The 19,704-nt window shown below is 42.8% G+C and overlaps 1 protein-coding gene across 1 annotated transcript in view; it reads left to right on the top strand.

Moving 5' to 3' along the window:
- The window catches only part of glra1 (glycine receptor, alpha 1), a 100,898-nt gene extending 82,177 nt beyond the window's left edge, over positions 1–18,721 (top strand). The window contains exons 10-11 of the mRNA XM_041944204.1: positions 2,508–2,654; positions 18,437–18,721. Coding sequence (XP_041800138.1) covers positions 2,508–2,654; positions 18,437–18,721 — 432 coding nt within the window. The remainder of the gene's footprint in view (positions 1–2,507; positions 2,655–18,436) is intronic.
- Positions 18,722–19,704: the final 983 nt, after the last annotated feature.

Genomic DNA, 19,704 nt, shown 5'->3' with positions numbered 1-19,704 from the left:
GTTTCCTAACGTCACATTCACAGACCGTCATCCATAATTTAAGATCAGCAGAAACTCGAAAATCAAGGCTCTATCAGCTGCTTTTAACCAAATTTGAACTGAGCTGAACCCAAACACGCTGTGATTATAGTTTGTGGCTTTTTCTTCCTCTTTTTTGACTTTTAAGAGCTTGCGAGTACCAAATAAAAGAGCAATTTAATCACCAAAATGAAGAAAAAGCTTATTTCATCTTGTTGCTGATTGCAAACATTGCCACGGAAAGTTATAAAGCTACAAATTGGCGATAAAACAAAAAGGACAGCAGGAAATAAACTGTTTAGTGACGTGATGTCCGACAATTTGTGTCCACTCTCAGTCCATCTACTTCATTTACTCCACTTAGTGGTTCGTTCCCAGAACGCCGTCAGCCACCTTTCAGAGAAGGATGTATTTGTGTTGAGCTGCGTTTTTCCAGGAATGAAAGGGCCGTTTGAAAGGTTGTCTCACATATTTAAAGCTGCGCCACAAAAAATGCTGACTTTTCATTTTCTTAGTCTGTTTATGATCCCAATACATTGTGCTAATATTAAAAATCCACCCAAATGACGACAAAACAACAGACTAGAGCGCCCAGATGTGAGAGAGGGTATCAGTCTGCATCTCTGCTGCCTTTATCTCCAAAACATTTTCTTTCTGTTTGTATGAGGTTTTCATTTCAAGGTAAATGATAGAAGATAAGACCCTTTTCTGTGCGCAACAGCTTTAAAAACCCATTTTGTTTTTGAGGCTGCTTGTTCGAGGCTCTTGAAAATCAGTTTTTGAAACACTATCATCTCTAAACCGTGTACGACTCCTCTTCCTGCTCTTCCTTTGTTTCCGTTTCATGCTCCCCGTTTCTCTCTCTGCCTGGATGACCAGCAACCATCAAACCAAGTGAACCAGTTGACCATTCAGGCCTCAGCGGCTCTCAGCAGCTCACGGGGGGGGGGATCAGTCGGGCATTCGAAGATAAATGTTTTCATAAGCATCAGACTCGGCGCAAACGAGCACAAATCACAACAAGGCCGAGCGGCGGCGATAAGCGCTGTGTGTTTGTGAAAGTGATCTAAAGTCACAGTTTAATTGGATTTTAAACGGCTGATTGTGGGTTTTCTCTCTCTGTGACAGAACCGGGATCTCCCTCTCAGGCTGCACAGCGTAATTGCGTGTCGAGATGGAGAGTTGTAATGACAGGCCGGGGTGAATGCACTTGAATAATGGTACTTGGCGGGCAGATAGCAATCAGACAGTGATCCAACCAGACGTCATTTAGCCCTTATTATCCGGACGGTCCTTCCCCCGTCCGTCTTGCATCAAACCGCCCTCTTTGTATGTAAAAGCTGCTGACGTTTTCTGCTGATTGGATCTTGTGTTAAATGCTTTTTGACCATCAGGTTGTCCATTCATTCTGCTGGTTCTGCTAACATATATAGAAATTTAAATCTTATCTCCATGCAATTAGCAACTTATATATGCAGAGAAGGTCACATGTGTTTGTGCACAGCTCAACCTCATTCACAGTTCCCCTCCACAGCAGCGGTTTAACGTCTGCCCCTGTGCAGCTTCGCCACGGCAGTGGAGGTGAAGAGTCAGGAGCACTTCAGCAGAAGAGTTTGAAAGAGGAGTGTTTTACCTTCTCTGCATTCCCCTTCAAACCTGGATTAACCCACAGCTGAGCGGTCATGTATCTGCCTCACCATGTGGGCTGATCATGCTCAGGATTTCACACACCTCAGTCTGAGTATGGCTGCTACATATTTAGCCATGTTTTGTAGCTTATCTTCATCTTCAGTGACCCCCCCGCCCCCCTGACACTCAGCCACAAATATATTTTTGCTTGTCCGTGCATCACACGGAAATAATGTGATGTGCTGTTTGCTGTTGTGCATGTAGTTTTTTTTATAATCCAGCCGCTCAGACATATTTGGAAATTTTTTAAAAATGCAGGATACTGACTGATTCACTGTTTCACTGATGTTTCTCACTGTGTTTCCATCTTCAAAAGTCATTAAGAGACTCGAAATGAGTTTTTTTTTCCTTTTAATTCAGTTTTTCTGACCAGATTATTAACTTGTTCCTTAAAATGAGCACATTCACTGTCGCTTCGGACCACTTCGATTTAATGCAGTTTGATTTTATTTAAGGACTAAAATGCATCAATAGGCTTGTGTTGTCTTGATATTTAATGTTTTTTCTACACATTTTTCATCACCAAGAGCAGAAATTATGAGCATTTTTAAGTTCCTTACATACACACAGTGTTTTGAGTGCATAAAACCATTGAAGAAAACAGTTGAGGACATGATGAGGAACTGTGGCGCTCTGCTGTGTGGAGAAAATTTACTTCACTCGTTAGAGTTGCTTTGTTCAGAATCAGATCCTGATGATCTCACTTGATGATGAAGCGGATTACGAGGTGAGACATCGTGGCTGGTGGGAGACTGATGATACAACAGATGAATGTCTAACACCTTCTTGCCCCTCTGCAGGTGTCCTACGTAAAGGCCATCGATATCTGGATGGCCGTATGTCTGCTGTTCGTGTTCTCGGCCCTGCTGGAGTACGCTGCCGTCAACTTCATCGCCCGCCAGCACAAGGAGTTGCTGCGCTTCAGACGGAGGCGACGACACATGAAGGTGAACACTCACAGCACACCTGTGACGAAATCAAATATTTACATCCACATTTACATCCATTTCTTTCCACCTGTCCTGCTTTTTGTCTGATGAGTCAACACAGATCTCAGCTGAGCCAGAAAAGAAAATGAGACCAGCTTCTGGTGCTTTTTAAAGAACAATGAGGATTTAACAAAGCTGAGAATGCTGCACTTTAATTATGATAAGCACAATTTTTTAATCAAACTCTTCCACTGATCCACAGTCTTCCATATCTGTCCTTTAAACTGTTTCCTTGAGCTGGAAACCAGACGAACTCTGTTTTCCAATGGTTCAGCGGTTTGTCCACACACGAGCCTCAGCTTCGTCTCCAATATCCAAACAGAGGAGAAACAAATTGTTTAAACCACAAAGTTGTTGTTTTTAAGGGATGAGAAGTGGCAGCACTGCTGTGGAAATCCTCTGCTGCTGGGCCGCCTGCAGCCGTTAACAGAATAAAACATTTTAGCTCGCTCGGTGGTCGTCGAGGTGGCGTTTGGCACTGTAAACACTAGAATGCAGTTTGGATTGAAATCCCTGCTCTCCTCCATCCTCGGGCCCTCTGACAAACCCACTCTGTGTTTGATATCAGCTTTGCGCGGCGCTCGTCGCCAGCAGAAACACGGGGCATCAATGTTTCATGGGAGGAGCATTGAGCATGATTAAAAGCTGCGCCGCGGAGCAAACACGGACGAGGCTCGTAATGGATTCACAATGTAGACGAGGAGAAAAACATCAAACTTTCCCCTCTGCTGAAACTTTTGTTTGTGGAAATGCATCATTTACGAGAAACAGCGATGAGCGTGTGTGTGGCTGCGACTGCTCTCAGGCAGGATGTGTGTGTCTGTTCTGATCAATGTGCTGACTGTTTCTTACTGTTATTTTATTTTTGATATGATAATAATGTCTCAAAGTCCTGTCAAAAACACAATTTTCAAAAGGCACTTCAACAAAAACTTAACAGTTTTCTTTTAAAGCTGAAGTCAGATTCATGTCTTACCTGCAAGCTGCAGCTGAGAGACCGCTCGCACCACAAGGCCCCTTCAGTAGATGTTCTGGGGCTTTCAGTCACTCTGCATGATCCTCATCAGCAGATGGAGTCGGTGGCTTAAAAACTGAGGTTCAAACTTCATTCCTGACCTTGGAGACAGATCATGTAATGTGATCGAAAGCTCCAGAAAAGCCATTAAATGCATCCTGTGATGAGAGTGTTTTCTCATCCTCAATAAGTCAACATGGACAGGAAGTCCTTAAAAACACACATCTGGACATGGACACCTCAGTGACAGCTGTGTAAACTCCATCTGCTGATGAAGCTCATGCACTATGACTGAAAACTTGCGAGCAACTGCCGAACAGACCCTGAGGTGAGATTTGTCTTTGCATCGTATTAAAAATAACGCTTTAACCTGTTAATCTGGCCGCCGTTGATGGAGAACAGCAGCGTTTAAACATCACAACCACATCAACGAGCTTTGTCTTTCTTTCTTTTCACATCGCTGGAAAGTCCAAAACAAACATGTCCGCCTCAAAACCACCTTATTTTTTTTTTATAAACTGTCTCCAAGCCTAAGAAGACTATTTTTGATGACATGAAGATAAAGTGGAGACCTGAAAATATGTCAGTTCATTTAATTTCTCAACACTGCTTTGGATATATTTAGTAAAAATGACAAAGCACAATGTCAATTTCTCCCTGGAGGACTGTTGAGATGTATCAGGGTTTTTTTCCTTCGTCTGCTTTCTTTCGTCGGTTTTGTCTTTGAAGCATTTAATCAATCAATTCTATCTGTCCGGCTGGATTTATCAGTCCCGGGCTGCTGTATTGAATAAGGAGTAAAGCTGTCAGGCCTGCGGGGAATATTGAAGTGCTGGTTGATTGTGAAACTGGTGGTTTGTGTGTTTGTGTGGGTGGAGGGCAAGAAAACACAAACACCCACAAGAAATGCAACAATGAGCCTGCAGTAAACGGTCCGTACAGTCCTGGATCTGTGTGTGTGTGTGTGTGTGTGTGTGTGTGCGTGTGTGTGTGTGTGATTGCATCTATACAGCCGGTGAACATGCATGAGTGCTTTCACGAGTGCTGTCGTGCATTTTGGTGTTGTAGGGCATGTGTTCGTGCCTGCCATGACTGGAGCTGCTTGATTGAGTTTGACACGTTTTAGTGCGTGTGTGCATGTTCATGCGTTTCTGTATTTATGAGGACCTCATGTTCCGGCGAGGCTGGTAAGATGACATAGGTGCCGTGAAGCGAGGACACCGTGCCAGAAAGTCCAGTTCGAGATTAGATTAGATTGCTGTGGTTTAGGGTGATGGATGGAGTCAGGATCATATTTAGGCTGAGGTGAAGGCTGAAGGTCATCTTTTTAAGATAAGATAAGATAAGATAAGATAACTTTTTAACTTTATTCATCCCACACCTGGGATAAAAAAATAAAATTCAACTATATTTGTAAATTATATCATATTATATTATATTATATTATATTATATTAGATTAGATTAGATTATATATGTAGATACATAGATACAGTATACTTTTATTTGTCCCAAGATGGGAAATTGCAGTGCAGCAGCAGCATTACACACAGTGAAATAAGTGAAAATTTGTGAAATAGGATATACATAATATACCTAATAAAATATCAAAATAGCGAGCAGTAAAAATTATATACATAATATAGAATAGCCAAAATAGCAAACAGTAGTAATAAAAAGTATTGTACAAAAAGGAGTATATAGAGCAAATGGCAGTGTGTAGAAAATAAAGTGCACCGTGACTGTAAGATATGACAGATATGTTTTTTTTTAGCTGCTATTTTACAGTATAATGGCATGTAGATTGTAGATTGTATGTAGATTATTTCATGCCACCAAATTAAATTTACATTAGCATCATTCTCATTGGACAAATCCAAATTTAAGGAGGAACTTCCAGAGTTTAGATGAACGACTCACAGCCTGCTGCCAGGCTCAGTAAATAAAAGCTGAGACGGGAAAATGAATCAGGGAGTTTGTGGGAAAAAGATATGTAAAAATAAAAAACTATAAATCCCAAATCCTATTGTTGTAATCCCCAATCCCCTGAGCTGTGATGGTAGGTGAAGAGGTAGATTAGCGGTCCAGCTGCCGCTGCACTTTCAGGTGAATCACACACAAACCCAGACTTCTTGCTCGCTCGCTCTGTTGGTGTGCCTCCCTCTATGTCTCTCGACCCTCTCTGCCCCCAACAGCAGCAGGAGAGAGTGAGAGCACCGCGGGCTCAGGGTTGACCCACATCTGGTACACCGAACCTTTTGCATAGTTTCCTCTTACACAGTTTGTTTCTGCTCCTGTGACGAAAGCAGAAGGTGAATTTAGGCCATCGACCTGTTACGTAACTTGAGTTAATTTGTTAATGAGGTAGCTGGTTTGTTCAGCTGAGGTCACGTCTCACAGACTTCAGGGCTGACGCAGCATTTATGTTACTGAAGAATCCTCATCAATTCCTTTCATATCGTAAAAAAATAAGTGATTTTCAGGTTTTCAGATTTTTACGTAACAGGATTTGGTTTTGACAGAGAGCTTTTTAATGTCATGCTGTGCGGCAGAAGGTGAATTCAGGACCAGAGCTGAGCTGTGTTTCATGTTTAATTTCAGTCATTACATGTGTCTGATGGTTTTTTCTGTCTCGAGGTGAGTTTAGGTGACTGTTCAGTCTATTTTTCACACCGTGTGATTTATTTAGTAGGGATTTTCTATCCATAGCATGTAGCAGGAAGCAAATGCATGTGAATACACACTTAACCAGTTACTTCTGCCTTTTCACACCGGAGCCACACGTTAAAAAATAAATGTACTTATAGCACTGTCAGGCAATTTCATGAACGCATCACCCAAATGACAGAGATGTTACTGCAAGTGGAAACATGACCTAATGAAGCATGGCCATATAATGAACAGTTTAAGCTCCACATCAGGAGAAGAAGACACAGATAAGAAAAGGACAAATGGAGTAAAGGAATCAAATACAAGATTACCACATAAAAACCACAACAGTTAACATTATAGAAAGTTTTAATATGTTCAGTTCCAGCGTGCTTCACTGGTTATTCCCACAAAACTGCACCTGCATGAATAAATCAACCACCACACTGTTTGTTTGTTTGTTTTTAAATTAGATTAAAACCAAATTGAACGTAGTTCTTTGTGTCGTACTTTATTGTGTTTTGAAAGGCGGGCTTTAAAAAAATAGTTTGAGCAGCTGGCTAGCTTGGCTAAAAAGTTATACAACAGATATTAAATTTAATTTGATTTATTGTGACTCTATCATAAGACATAAAGAGACAAAAAGTACAAACAATAACAAAACTTTTCAACTCATCAAAAAGAAGCTAAACTTTATTCATCTGGTGAAGACAATATGCAACACAAGACAGTGATGTCGAATTAACATGTAAACAGGATTTTAATGCTGAGGTAAAGGTAATTAAATCACTTTATGGACTGTTGGGTGGTTTAATCTATGTTAATACACAATATTCTATAATATCAGCACAATTTTGCGTAGAAAAAAATCATTATTTGAAAAATAAGTGGTAACTACATCTGCCAAATAAATGACTTTAAAGGTCCAGTGTGCAGGATTTAGTGGCATCTAGTGGTGAGGTTGTAGATTGCAACCAACTAAATACTCCCTCCGCTACTCACAACTCATGAAAAACACTAAAGGTGACAGTGTTTGGTTTGTCTGTTCAGGGCTACTGTAGAAATAATAGATCCTCCTAGATCCTGCACAGTGGACCTTTTAGTAAAAATCTCTCTTAAAAGTAGTCGATTACAAGTTTAAAGAAGGATAAAATGCAAGTATTCAAGCAAAGTACAAGTACCTCCAAATTGTACTTAATTACTGGTTTTAAATGTGCTTTCTACCACTTGTGCACTGGCTACCCTGTCACATCACAATCGTTGACAGATACAGCACATTAAGGAGCTTTTCTCTTTTTCCAGTAGAAATCTCAGCAGAACTAAAAGGACTTCTAAGGACACTAAGAAAACACAGAGAGGAATTTTAGGTATTTGCATTTGAAACAGGATTTTGCAGAGAGGATTGCATAATACGTTCCAAATGTAGGGATCATTCAAAAGTGTAAAGCAGTTTTAAATTCAGCTCCTCAGGTCTTTTTACTTTATTTCAAGCACAATAAAAAGACCAAAGAATAAGATTCATTATTAAAAGTATGAGCACCCTCAATGAGATCATCACCATTAATCCCACTGCTGTGCTGTGAAATAAATCCAGCAAATGGTGAAACCCCACTGACACACAGTGAGAGAGAGAGAGAGGCAGTCCTCGGGCGTCGCACGTTCTTAATTAACCTCTCTGGCCAGTCCTTCTAATGTGAGCCTAATGTGATCCACAGCCCTCCATTACGGCTCTGAGAGGGCTATCAGTCAGCTTTCTGCTGGCTGCTGAGTCGACTGCCGCTGCTGGGGTGCAGCACATGTAAACCACTCACCAGAGGCATCTGCGGCGCCGCTGTCCACTGCCTGCTCACCACCACCGAAAAAAACAAAGCAAAAGCTGGATCCAAATGCAAAGAACAGGAGAAACTGTAACAGTGAGGCAAACCACCCACCCAATTAAAGTATAACTGACGCTGTGTGGCCATATTTACTGCTGCAAATTCACATCTAACGTTTAACAAGTGTTTCAGACGCCTAAACCCCAATCATATATTTTATATTTACATTACATTTATTCAGCTGACAGACTCAAGCAACATACAAATGAGGTACAATCAAAGCCGCAGTAGACCAAGCAGAAGCCTTTGAGTGTAAATGCCTCAGCTTTCAGTTCCATGTTCCACCTGACACAAGTGCCACAAGGCTGCAGGTGCATCGAGTAACTCAAAGGTGCCGAGCGAATTCCTTTTTTTAGAGCGAGAGAGAGGAAGAGCATATGATGTGATAAAAGGCTTAGAAGAGGTTTCGGAAACAAACCAGCATCTTACCATGTTTAGTTGTCATGCGAGATACTACTGAAGAAGTCATTTTGCAGAACCAAATTACCAACTGTTTGTGCCAGTGAGACAATACAGTGTGCCAGGCCTTTGTACCAAACTCAATAATTCTAAAGACATTGTCAGTGGATGATTAAAAGGACATCATTTAATGTCATCTGGGGTTTGTAGATCACCAAAATGCACCAGCATCAATAAAAGTTTCCAACAAAAACCAAAAATTTAACAGCACATCACATAACTTTACTTGAACTACACACCAGCAACAAAAAAGCATGTTGGCTTGGCCCTAAAGGCACCAACCCAGGTGTTGATTGGTGGAGCAGCTACAGCATGAGCGAGGTTTAGTGTTGGATGACAGGAGGATGAATGGATGGATGTTTTGTTTATTAGCTTCAGCTGTCTTGAGAGCGTCTTGCTGCTAGCATTAGCGAGAGCGTTAGCACCGCCTGACAGTGATGACTTCACAGTTCTTGAGATCTGACCAGAGATAACACACAGACTGAGGTGACAGTGAAGATCCACAGTCTGATATCCACACTCATGTGTGGGTACTTTCAATCAATGCTCAATGCCTCATGCATCGGTATTGTCCGGTCAATGACGACACATGGTCTAGTCCATATTCATGTGCAGTTCGGTCAGGATCCAGACCTTGTGTTGCGCTGTTGAACGTACTGTATGTCTACCACGAGTGTGTTTTATTACAACAATATCACAGTGGCCGCCTGTTTACCACCAGTACAAATGCAACAGCGACACTCTTCGCTGGGATTATGTCTTATTATGGATTGATTACTAATGAACATGTGCTGTCTGAAATGTTTTCCTCAACAAGAGAGGAAAATACAAAGAGGAGAAACTAATCTAATGTCAACACAAGCAATCAGTGTTGGCATTAGCAGGGATGTACTGTACGGCTCAGCTAGTCGTGTTTTATGGGACTTACCAGCATGATTAGCACGCATCTTCAATTTCGTGTGATAATTGTGTTAGGACGGTAGGATGTATTGGATTAGTGCGGTACTTCCCTGGAGGGATCTGTTTACTGTGATTGTGGCTACAACAGTGATGAATTGCTTTGAGGTGCAGCTAGTACAGTTGGAGGTCTCGATAATCTGAGTGAAGAATGTCCTCGAGGGTTTTATGGCTTATATGCAAGCATTTCGATGTATGTGTGCTGCTTTTAAAGTGTTCTTTGAGGCAGTGAGAGCAGATATATAAGACTGAAAGGAAACTAGCAGGGTGTTCTGACGAGTTCTGTGATTTCTGGAAGCAACAGTCGAGCTTTTCGGGGATTTAAACACAGTTGCAAAGAGTCTGATCGACCTGACTGCTTGGCAGAAATGTGCTGATATGTCCTTCTGAGTTAACTGCGCTCCGGCACTACCATCCGTCCTCCGACATGAACACAGTGCTGCACTTTGGCTCGTCTTTCTGTGTTGGAGTTGAAGCCGTCGGTGCAGTGCAGGAAGCTGCAGCAGCAGTAGCAGCAGCAGTTGGGGTAGTCCCAGTTGTGCTGATTTCTGCACTTTCTACCCTGATGCTTTATTGATTCGTTAGTGACACTGATAGTCCGGAGAGAACGAGACGGAGAGAGAAAGAGCGGGAGCGATCGGACTGAGGCTACCTGCTTCAGAGGGCTGTCTAATTAGAAAGACGGAGCATCAAATAGACGGATACCGCAGCCCAGTGAGAGGGAAGAGAGGCACAGCCGGCTCCTGTGAGCGCTGAGGCAGAGTGACATCCCCCCCTGCTGGGGGAGTGAAACTACTGCAGAGGGATCAGATCAATAGCGCCACTCATCCTTGAAGGATAGGCCCGCCTGGCAGCAGCTCGCTTGTTTAACACAGACAAGCTCTCCAGACTGAAAAGGAGAGAGCCCCTTTAGAAATCAAAGGGAAGTCGAACATTACCGCCTCTCTCCTCGGTTTCAATCAGGACTGTCGTCAGCGCTCCTCACTGCTGTTTCTGAAGTTCAGGCCGCGGAATGCAAATTAGTATTTTTAGATCAAGGAAGGCTTTCATTAAAATAAATCGTTTGTGAGGAATAATCCATTCTGGAGTGCAATGGCTCTTGTCAGATGCATCAAAAATAACTGGCCTACATTAGAAATCCCATCCAGTATCACAGTGAAAAAAAACCTACATTAAACCCTGTTTTATTTCGCCTGGAGGTAGAAAGCTACTAAAGCCTGGCGACTGTCCTCTTCCACTTCTCTTCACCTCAACAACATGAGCAAAGAAATAAGAGCGACCGTGGAGCCATGACATGCCTCCTCCCCTGCAGCTGGCTCTTTGTTTGGCACGCTCAGCCTTCCGGGAAAAAGGGATGTACATTTGGAGAAGTGGCCTGAGGGGCGTGACCCCCTCCCTGCGACTGCAGACACCGTCCCGCTGTTTGACAATGACAGCGCCTTATTAGGGAAACCGACTCCCTGATTGATCGGCTATAATCAGCTCATTAGCCGTGATTAGGCGTTTTTCGGCAGGGGGGAAGCTCTACATGCTGGTTTGCTCTAAATGCCTTGATCTCACAGGCTGTTCGGCAGCTTTGAGAACAACCGCAGATAAGAGAGCGTGGGGATTAAGAGGCCTGAGGAAGCGCAGGGAGAGCGATCAGTGATCTCCGCGGGCTGAACTCAACCTTCAGACTGACAAGTCGGCTGTGAAGTGTCGTGCAACACGCTCGCTGTTCCCTCATTAGAAGAAGAAGCGCTTACAGTAATTGACAGAGTGGAAGCCCTCGTTGTTTTCATACAGCATGTATTCTGCATTTGTACTAATGACACTAATATCTTGGATATAACTCACTGGAACCAATTACCTTGCAGATCTTTATGTTAATATCCATATTTATGTGGCTGCCTGTTGGCTGAGGAAACGCTTTCACCTCTTGCCCTTCTTATGCTCTTAAAAGCCACTGGATTAGATTTAACATGAATTCTCATCAGGTTCTCCGTGTCTTTACAAGACTAAAGGGTTGACCTTTTGGACTTACTGATCAGTTCTTTTCCACTTGATTTTAGAGGCGCAACATCATGTTATGCAGCATGCACTAACTAGCAATATCACAAAATACAAAATATAACTGCACTAAACTGTAAAAGCTTTCATTAAAAATGCAGCACTGAATAATATCTCCACAGTAAAACATATGAGTATGAAGAAGAGCTTACGTTACTTTATTACATGCAATGCTTCCTGTAAAAATGCAACCTGACAGCACATGTGTGTCATAACAGTTGCACAGATATTGTGTTTGTAATTCAAAAGGAAAGTTTGTGTGCATGTGTGCGTTTAACTTGCTTTTAGAATATGTCTTGTGCATTTACATTTAATGACAGAAATCGTTGTTGTCAACAAATCCCATGAAAAGACCAAAACCATCAGTGAGCTGATCATTCTAGCAGGTATTGTGTGTCCTAATCTATGAATTTCTGAGATGTTTTTAAAGGTTTACGTCCATGAAAACAATTAGGTTTGTCAGCAGTAACAAAAGTACAGAATATTACTAAGTTTATCTTTTAAATTGAATGTAGTATTATCATGAAATTAAACTGTATTATTTAAAGCTATGCTTTTGGGTGTTATGGTGGGGGCTCAGCATTAATATGCCCATCTGACATCAAAGGCTAAATTTAACCCTACATTAAGCTGAAGTGAACCCTAGCTGACATTTAAACATCAGATTTAATGCATGAAGCTAAAGGTGTTATGGCTTCCCTGCAATGTTATTCAGATCAAATGCTGAAAGAGAAAGAGGAGACAGCGAAAGGAACAGTGCAGCAGATCATGTGGATAATCATTCCAGGTCAGCGGCTTGATGAGCCGGAGACATTAACACACCATGCTTTAATGTAAGCAGGGACTCCAGTGGAAACAAATGGAGGAGAGAGAGAAAAGCAGGGATGGATGGATGGATCATTGGACGGAGCGTTTTATTGTGCTACTGTGTTTTTCAACCAATATCACCAACAGCTAATTATACGTAACTCCATTGACGGCTCTACATTTCGAACCAACTGTACCATGCTATATCAAAGCCTTGTACGTAGTGAAATGGTCAACAAATAGACCCCAATCCTACCTTAAAAAATAGATCTGTTCATCTAACTGTTTGTTGAATATATGTAGAATCACTGGTGGGAGTCACAGCAACCCTGCATGCTCAGGAAAGCCACACTGGTAGCATGTTGCCCCTTTTTTTATGCTTTTATTTACCTTTAACTAAACTTTCTTTAGATCTGCTGTGAGAGGCTCTGCTGTTTGAGCAGACAATTGATGCCAGTCAGCTCAGGTTAGCATAACTTCAATCCTCTGCCTGATCTAATGGTGGGCAGTGGCTGTGGCTCAGGAGGTGATGCTGTGCCATCATTTGAATGTGTGTGAATGGATGAATGCAGACTTGTGTTGTAAAAGCGCCTTGAGTGGTTGTCAGACTAGAAAAGCGCTACATAAATAGTCCATTTACCAGTTAATGAATCTATAATGTGATTGAATTTCTGCTTTTCTGGACCACTGTCACAGAGCAACAATGGGCAGTAGGGCAGTGGCATAACTGTACACCTCACTGTCAACCTGCGATGATGCTCATTGTGATGTTGTGTGCTGGTCTGGGATACAAGAGACCACATACAGTAGAATCTAACTAATCTAGACGAGTGCAGGTGGCTGTTTATTGCAGTTTGTATACTATCTTTCCAAGTTTTCTTGCCTATTATAGTCGGCCACGGTTGTATTTGCTCTAAGGTCTTATGCTTTATGTCATGCTACCTAAGGCTTCATCAGATAGTGGTCAGAGATCTTACACATTTTTTTTGTGTGTTCATCCCAGCTGATATCAATCTAACCAGCTCTAAGAAAAAAATATTAGTGTTTTTAAATATCTTTTTAAGTAGAGCCATAGAAAAAAAATTTAACCCACATCTACTCAGACATTCCTCTCAGCTCCACAGAATCCACTCAGCGCTGACATATTGATACTGAAACATCCTAAAAAGCCTCAAATGGCCTTAATCGAGCAGAGAGGCAGAGGGGAGAACAGGGGGAAAGGGTGGACGGCGGTTTGAGATGAATCCACCAGAAAATTGATCAGCAAAGGCAAATTTATAATATATTTCCTTCCCCGCTGCTCGGCTGGAATTGCTTCTGGGGGAAATGATAAAGCGGAACGCAAGCCGAGGAATTCCTCCTCCAGCCTCCTTCAGGAGAGACTGATGCCGGCGTTAGTTGAGGCTGACACCTTTCCGAATCGTGTTTTATGTAAATGCGGGTCTCTAAAACAAGTATCCAAGGGTAATATTTGCAGAGGAGATGTCGGGGGATAGCGGGCCTGACGTAGCTTGCGTCCTGCTTCCTGCTAATCTGCTCGATTAATCACATCAGCAGAGGCAGAGATATAAATGCTTCAATCGGGAGAGGAAAGCATGATGGATGAGCGAGCTAAGAGGTCCTCTTGCTCTCTTTCTCTCTTTGTCCCCCTCTTCTCTCCCTTCCATCGCTCTGACTCCGTTTTAAAGATGATTTTTCTCGCTCTGCAGTTTTTCATTCTTCGTCTCTCCTTTTTTTCCCCCATATGTCCCTCCCATCACGTTTTAAAATTCATTGCTTTCTGTCTCTTTTCCATTCTCCTGTTTTCTTTATCTCCACTTCGTACTTCCTCTTTCTGTCTGGATTTCCAGCCTCGTCTTTCTCTTCTGTCTCTCTATTTGACTTCCTGTCTTTTTTCAATTTTCCATTTCCACATTTACTGATGCGAAGACAACATTCATTTTGATAAATCTTTGCACAACAAATGGACAAAATGATGATGAGCCAGATTGAATTCATCCTGGAACTACATGCCCTTCATTGAGTAGAGCTACTCTGATATGAGCTGTGCCCCTTATGGCAAGTGGATGATCTGTATGTGTGACAGGGGCGAGACCCCTGACCCCTGGCGACCAGGCCCTGCAGCCTGGGGCCGGGCTGCAGCCGAGATGTTAGAAATACTGACCTCTTCAGCTGAAGCAGTTCCAACAACCCCTGATGATTTGTCCTCAGTGGTAGAGAGGATGGTAGCTTTCCTGCTGTGGTAAATCTTTGCTTACAAGTTTTTAGCATGAAAATAAGCTACCTGTAAGTATTTGCTGTTGCAGGTTATAAGCTACCTGCAGACTGATGCATCACCTGTGCATCTTTGTGGACTGTAAGCATTGATCTGTATGAACAAGTACCAATATAGCAAGCATGGTTTTGATTGGGCTTCATTTAAGTGCGACAACAATAAGGCTGTTTACTACTGTTGCTGTGTTGCAATGCAGCTGTTGTGATTGGCTGAACCTTCTGAATCTTCACACAGGTGAAAACAGAAGAGTGTGTGTGTTGTTTTCATGCAGTAGTGTGTTTGTTTGTTTTTTTAATGACATGCAAGTTAATCACTGTAGAAAGAGCCATACGGTTTGCAAATGCAGAAGGAGAAAGATGGAGAGAGTATGGAGGGAAAGAAAAGATGAGTGAGCTGCATCTTAAAGCACGGCCATAAATTACCTCCCTTGTCTAACCCAAAGGGCAAACCTTCATCCCCCCCAACTGTTTATCTCCTCTGTCCTTGCCTTCACCCATCCATCCATCCATATGTTCATCCATCCATCCATCCATCCATCCATCCATCCATCCATCCATGGACTGCAAGCCTGGTCCTTGCTGAGTTAATGGATGCAATTTCTAATTAGGCCTGAATGTAATGAATCACCTGAGCAATCCAAGGGTTCAGTTTCAGTCAGGGGTCTTCTGACATCAAGAGCAGTGTTCGTGCCTTTTTGCCCTGAACAGTGTCTGTCAGGCTGCTGGGCTTTCTTCTTTCTCCCTTATTGTTCTCCTCCTCTCTTTCTTTTCCTCATCACGCCTCCTCCCTCTATTGTGCTCCTCATTGCGCCTCCTCCTCACGTCCCTCCGCCCTCCACATTAATCACATGGCAGGGAGAATAAAGCAGAGCATCTGTAATAGTTTAGCAGCGTCACTGAAGGACGGGCAGAGGTCGGCTAGCATTGTGGCTAATGTGTGCGTGTGTGTGTGTGTACATGTATTAACAGTAATAGATGGGTTCTTGTGGACACAAGGACAGAACGGGGACATGGAGTGCTAAAAATGGATCGCTACCTGGTGGTCTGACACACACCCATACACATATCTATAGATGCACACACTGACACACATACATACACACACACATTATGAAATCTATACATACCAGCACACACACAAAGGTAAGAAAAGTTCATCCTGCGCTTCTGATCTCATTTAGAAGGATTCTCCTCCTCCTCTCTGTCACTTTACTGATGAATATTGGCTTATTATTGGTTCAAAGACTATTTAGTTTTTCCCCACTGCTGGAAACTAGAGGCTGGTCTAGCAGGAGGGAGTCGAGCCGTCTTCTTTTACTGGCTGGTTGATTTGTTGTTGCTGCAGAGGTTTTGCGTCAGTCGTTAAGTTCTCCCGCTGCCAACACTTCCTCCTGCTTCAGGCTACATTCCTGCTTGTTTTCCGATCACAAAATGCACCTTTTTTCTTACCCAGAATGCACTGGGAAGAGTCCCCGCTGATAGTCTGCCACTCGGTTTCCCACCGCGTCCCAGAGGGGAACGCGAGTCGCATTCATGCGTGCATTTTTTTGACATCGTCTTTTATCAGAAATGTGAATCCAAACAAAGATGACTTCTAACCATCAGAGGGCTTTTTGACTGATAATTTTTAATTTCACGGGTGTTGTTTTAACTTTGAAGGGCACTTTGGAGCGCCTGTTATTTTCCTACTTTAGTTTCCACACACACACACACACCCTCAGTGTCTCTCAGGCCATCGCAGTGTTTGTGGTGGAGTCTCTGAACCAGATAAGGAAGTCATTGTGTCTCCTGTAATGAAAAGGCAGGGTGACAGTGCAGATAGGATTTTCAATATCTCACCGTGCCCGGGTGGAAACGCCACGCACACGCCATAACCTTGAGTACAGCGCACGTCAATCAATCCAATCCATTCAGCCATCCTACCTCACCCCCTCGCTCTCCTTGACGGGTGAGATAAACACGCTCGGTGTTCAGCTCCAGCTCGTATTGATGACTTTTACAAAGCGGAGATACGAGCTGTGTGATCAATGCTCGGCTCATAATTTATGAATCTGCTGTTTGGGGTCTCTCTGTGTGGAGCGTATGTGTTCTCCCCATGCCTGTCTGCCTGTCCAGGACCCACGACCGTGAACAGGATAAAGAATATCAACCTTTTCCATCCCTTCTCTGAATCCTACAGCTCCGGTGAAAGGATGACTAATATGAAGAAAGCAAATCAGCTCAAAGCTCTTTCATTACATGAGGACAAATCTAATCAATCAATCTCAGTCAATCAACCACAGCTGACCATTGGAAAACAGGGCTCTCTGTTTGAACAGCAGTGCTGTAAATGTCACGACGTCAGTCTTTATGTGCTGCTGTGACACTAAATATCAAACAATACACCTGCAGATCTTTTCTGTTTCTAAAAGAAGAGAAATTAACACATAAGAACACAAATATTTAAACTACCGCTGTTATTTCTCTTTATTCACATTTCTGTCACTACATTGTTTTTATCACTGATGTGTTTCATGTATTTTCTCCTGCATTCAGCTGTGGTTTGCTTGTAAATAGAAGTGCATGTGATACAGCATGACCATGATCATCCCAGACAATTCTGCAACTGCTGCAAGGTGGACATTTCCCCTGTTTCCTCGTGCATCCCGTCTTTTATGCTAAGCTAAGCTAAATATGTCGCGGACCAATCTCATTACTGAACAGACATAAACAAGCTGATATTGCTGCCAGTGAGTATTCATTGAAATTTAGAATAAAGAATGAGGTGAGACTCATCAGCGCCGGAGCAGTGGAGCAAGTGGAGCAAATGAATCCCTGTTGTTCAGTTAGGGGGAGCAGAGTTATGGTCTTGTTACCCCCATTTTTTGGCTTTTTAAAAATAAACACATCATCATAAAGTCTCCACAATCAGGTGGTTGTATATAAGCAAACTACATCAATGATCGTTTCACTATTAAGCTAATAAGCAACTGACAATAACAAGATAAAAGAGAAACTATCAAGTATAACAGCCATCAAGAACTGAAAGTTGATGTATGTTGACTGACTCCAACTTTAAATTAGCTTTAAACCTTAGCTCGCTGACCCCTGCTAATAATCTTTCCAAGTTTTCTCCTCCATTTTAAAACATAGCCAGGTGAGCGTGGTCACACTTGAATTGACTGGAAGGACTTATTCTTTATATCATGTGACATGTGGCATTGTTAACTCATTCTGTTTATAGGACTCCAAATTAATCAGTGACGGTGAAGCTAAAGGAAATTCATTTTTATGATGAATTAGGATGCGAATGTGACAGAAATTATACAAAAAGGAAAAACAGGCAATATAAGAAGAGTCCAGTTTAATTCATGCATACTTCTTTCCTCATCCTCCATCTTCACTTCATGTCATCTGGAATATTTGGCCTCCATGTCTGAATCTCTCTGTAATTAACTGAACTGAAATTGAATTGACCTCTGATACACACACACACACACACCTCCAACACCTGCATGTACTTACCTCCAACACCCTCACACTTACATTCACACACACACACACACACACACACACACACACACACACACACATATACGAGCGCACACACACACACCTCCAACAGTAACGTCTTTCTCTGGTTCCTAACAGCCTGAGTCTTGGCCTGTGTTGCAGGAGGATGAGACAGGCGAGGGGCGCTTCAGCTTCCCCGGCTACGGCATGGGCCCCGCCTGCCTGCAGGCCAAAGACGGCATGGCCATCAAGGGCAACAACAACAACGCCCCGGCCTCGGCCGCGCCCGAGAAGAGCATCGAGGAGATGAAGAAGCTGTTCATCAGCCGGGCCAAGCGCATCGACACGGTGTCCCGCGTGGCCTTCCCGCTCGTCTTCCTCATTTTTAACATTTTCTACTGGATCATTTACAAGATCATTCGCAGCGAGGACATCCACAAGCAGTAGTCGAGAGGCGGAGGAGGAGGAGGAGGGCGAGAACAGTGTGAAGAGGAGAATGCAGCGAAACAGAGAAGGAAACAGAGAGCGAGACTTCAATAGGAGATACCATTGCCCCTTTTTTCACGCCAACCACGCCTCCTTTCTTCATCCTCATCCGTCATCCTCTTCCTCTTTTGGTGGAGGATAAGTTGCTTTTTGTGGCAGTCGCCCCCCTCAACCCCACCTGACGCCTACGAGACATTATTTGAGATGTCTGTTGCTTTCTTTCCCCTTTATTCTCTTCTCCTGCCCAAAATCCCAACCCCCTCCCGTCTCTTCACACCTCCTGAATAATCCGGACCAGTGCAATAGCAATGCAGTAAAATGCATGATATATGAATGTGGCAATATATTAATGAAAAGATGAAAAAGTAAACACAGACTTTCGCTGGCACACCCGACAAACTGTGTGGGAGTGGACGGACTGGAAAGAAAGACGACGACAAGAGAGTCTTGTATGTGATTTTAGGTTTTTTTTTGTGTGAAGACAGATATATAATTCTATATGAAAAGTGATGTTGGGATGGGGTGGGGGATGTGCGAGAAGCATACAGCAGTGTAATATACTCATATATCTATCATAAATGGAAAAAGAAACTTTATTTCCAAAAGCAGGCATCTGGAATTGAGGGATTTTTCACCAAAAAAAAGCAAGGAAAGCGGAACGGTGCTTCCATTAAATAAAGCGATGCAAGGATCACGCATTCTATATATCTAGATTTGCTTCAAACGTGTATTGCAAGCACTCCTCAACCCTTTTCCTCCCTGCCCTGCCGCCAACACCACGAAACCTCGAACCGCAGAGACACATGAGGTTTGCTGCTGCCGCTGTCAATCATATGACAGGACAAAAAGAAAAAAAAAAAGAAAAAACACTGGACGAGCAGTGCTGAAGATTATGAGACAAAACGTGTTCCTCTACCTGTCGTCCATTTATTTCATGTTGCATT

This window comes from Chelmon rostratus, chromosome 9 (genome assembly GCF_017976325.1).
Source record: "Chelmon rostratus isolate fCheRos1 chromosome 9, fCheRos1.pri, whole genome shotgun sequence".
In the NCBI taxonomy this organism is placed as follows: domain Eukaryota; kingdom Metazoa; phylum Chordata; class Actinopteri; order Chaetodontiformes; family Chaetodontidae; genus Chelmon; species Chelmon rostratus.
This window is presented reverse-complemented; position numbering and strand designations above follow the sequence as displayed.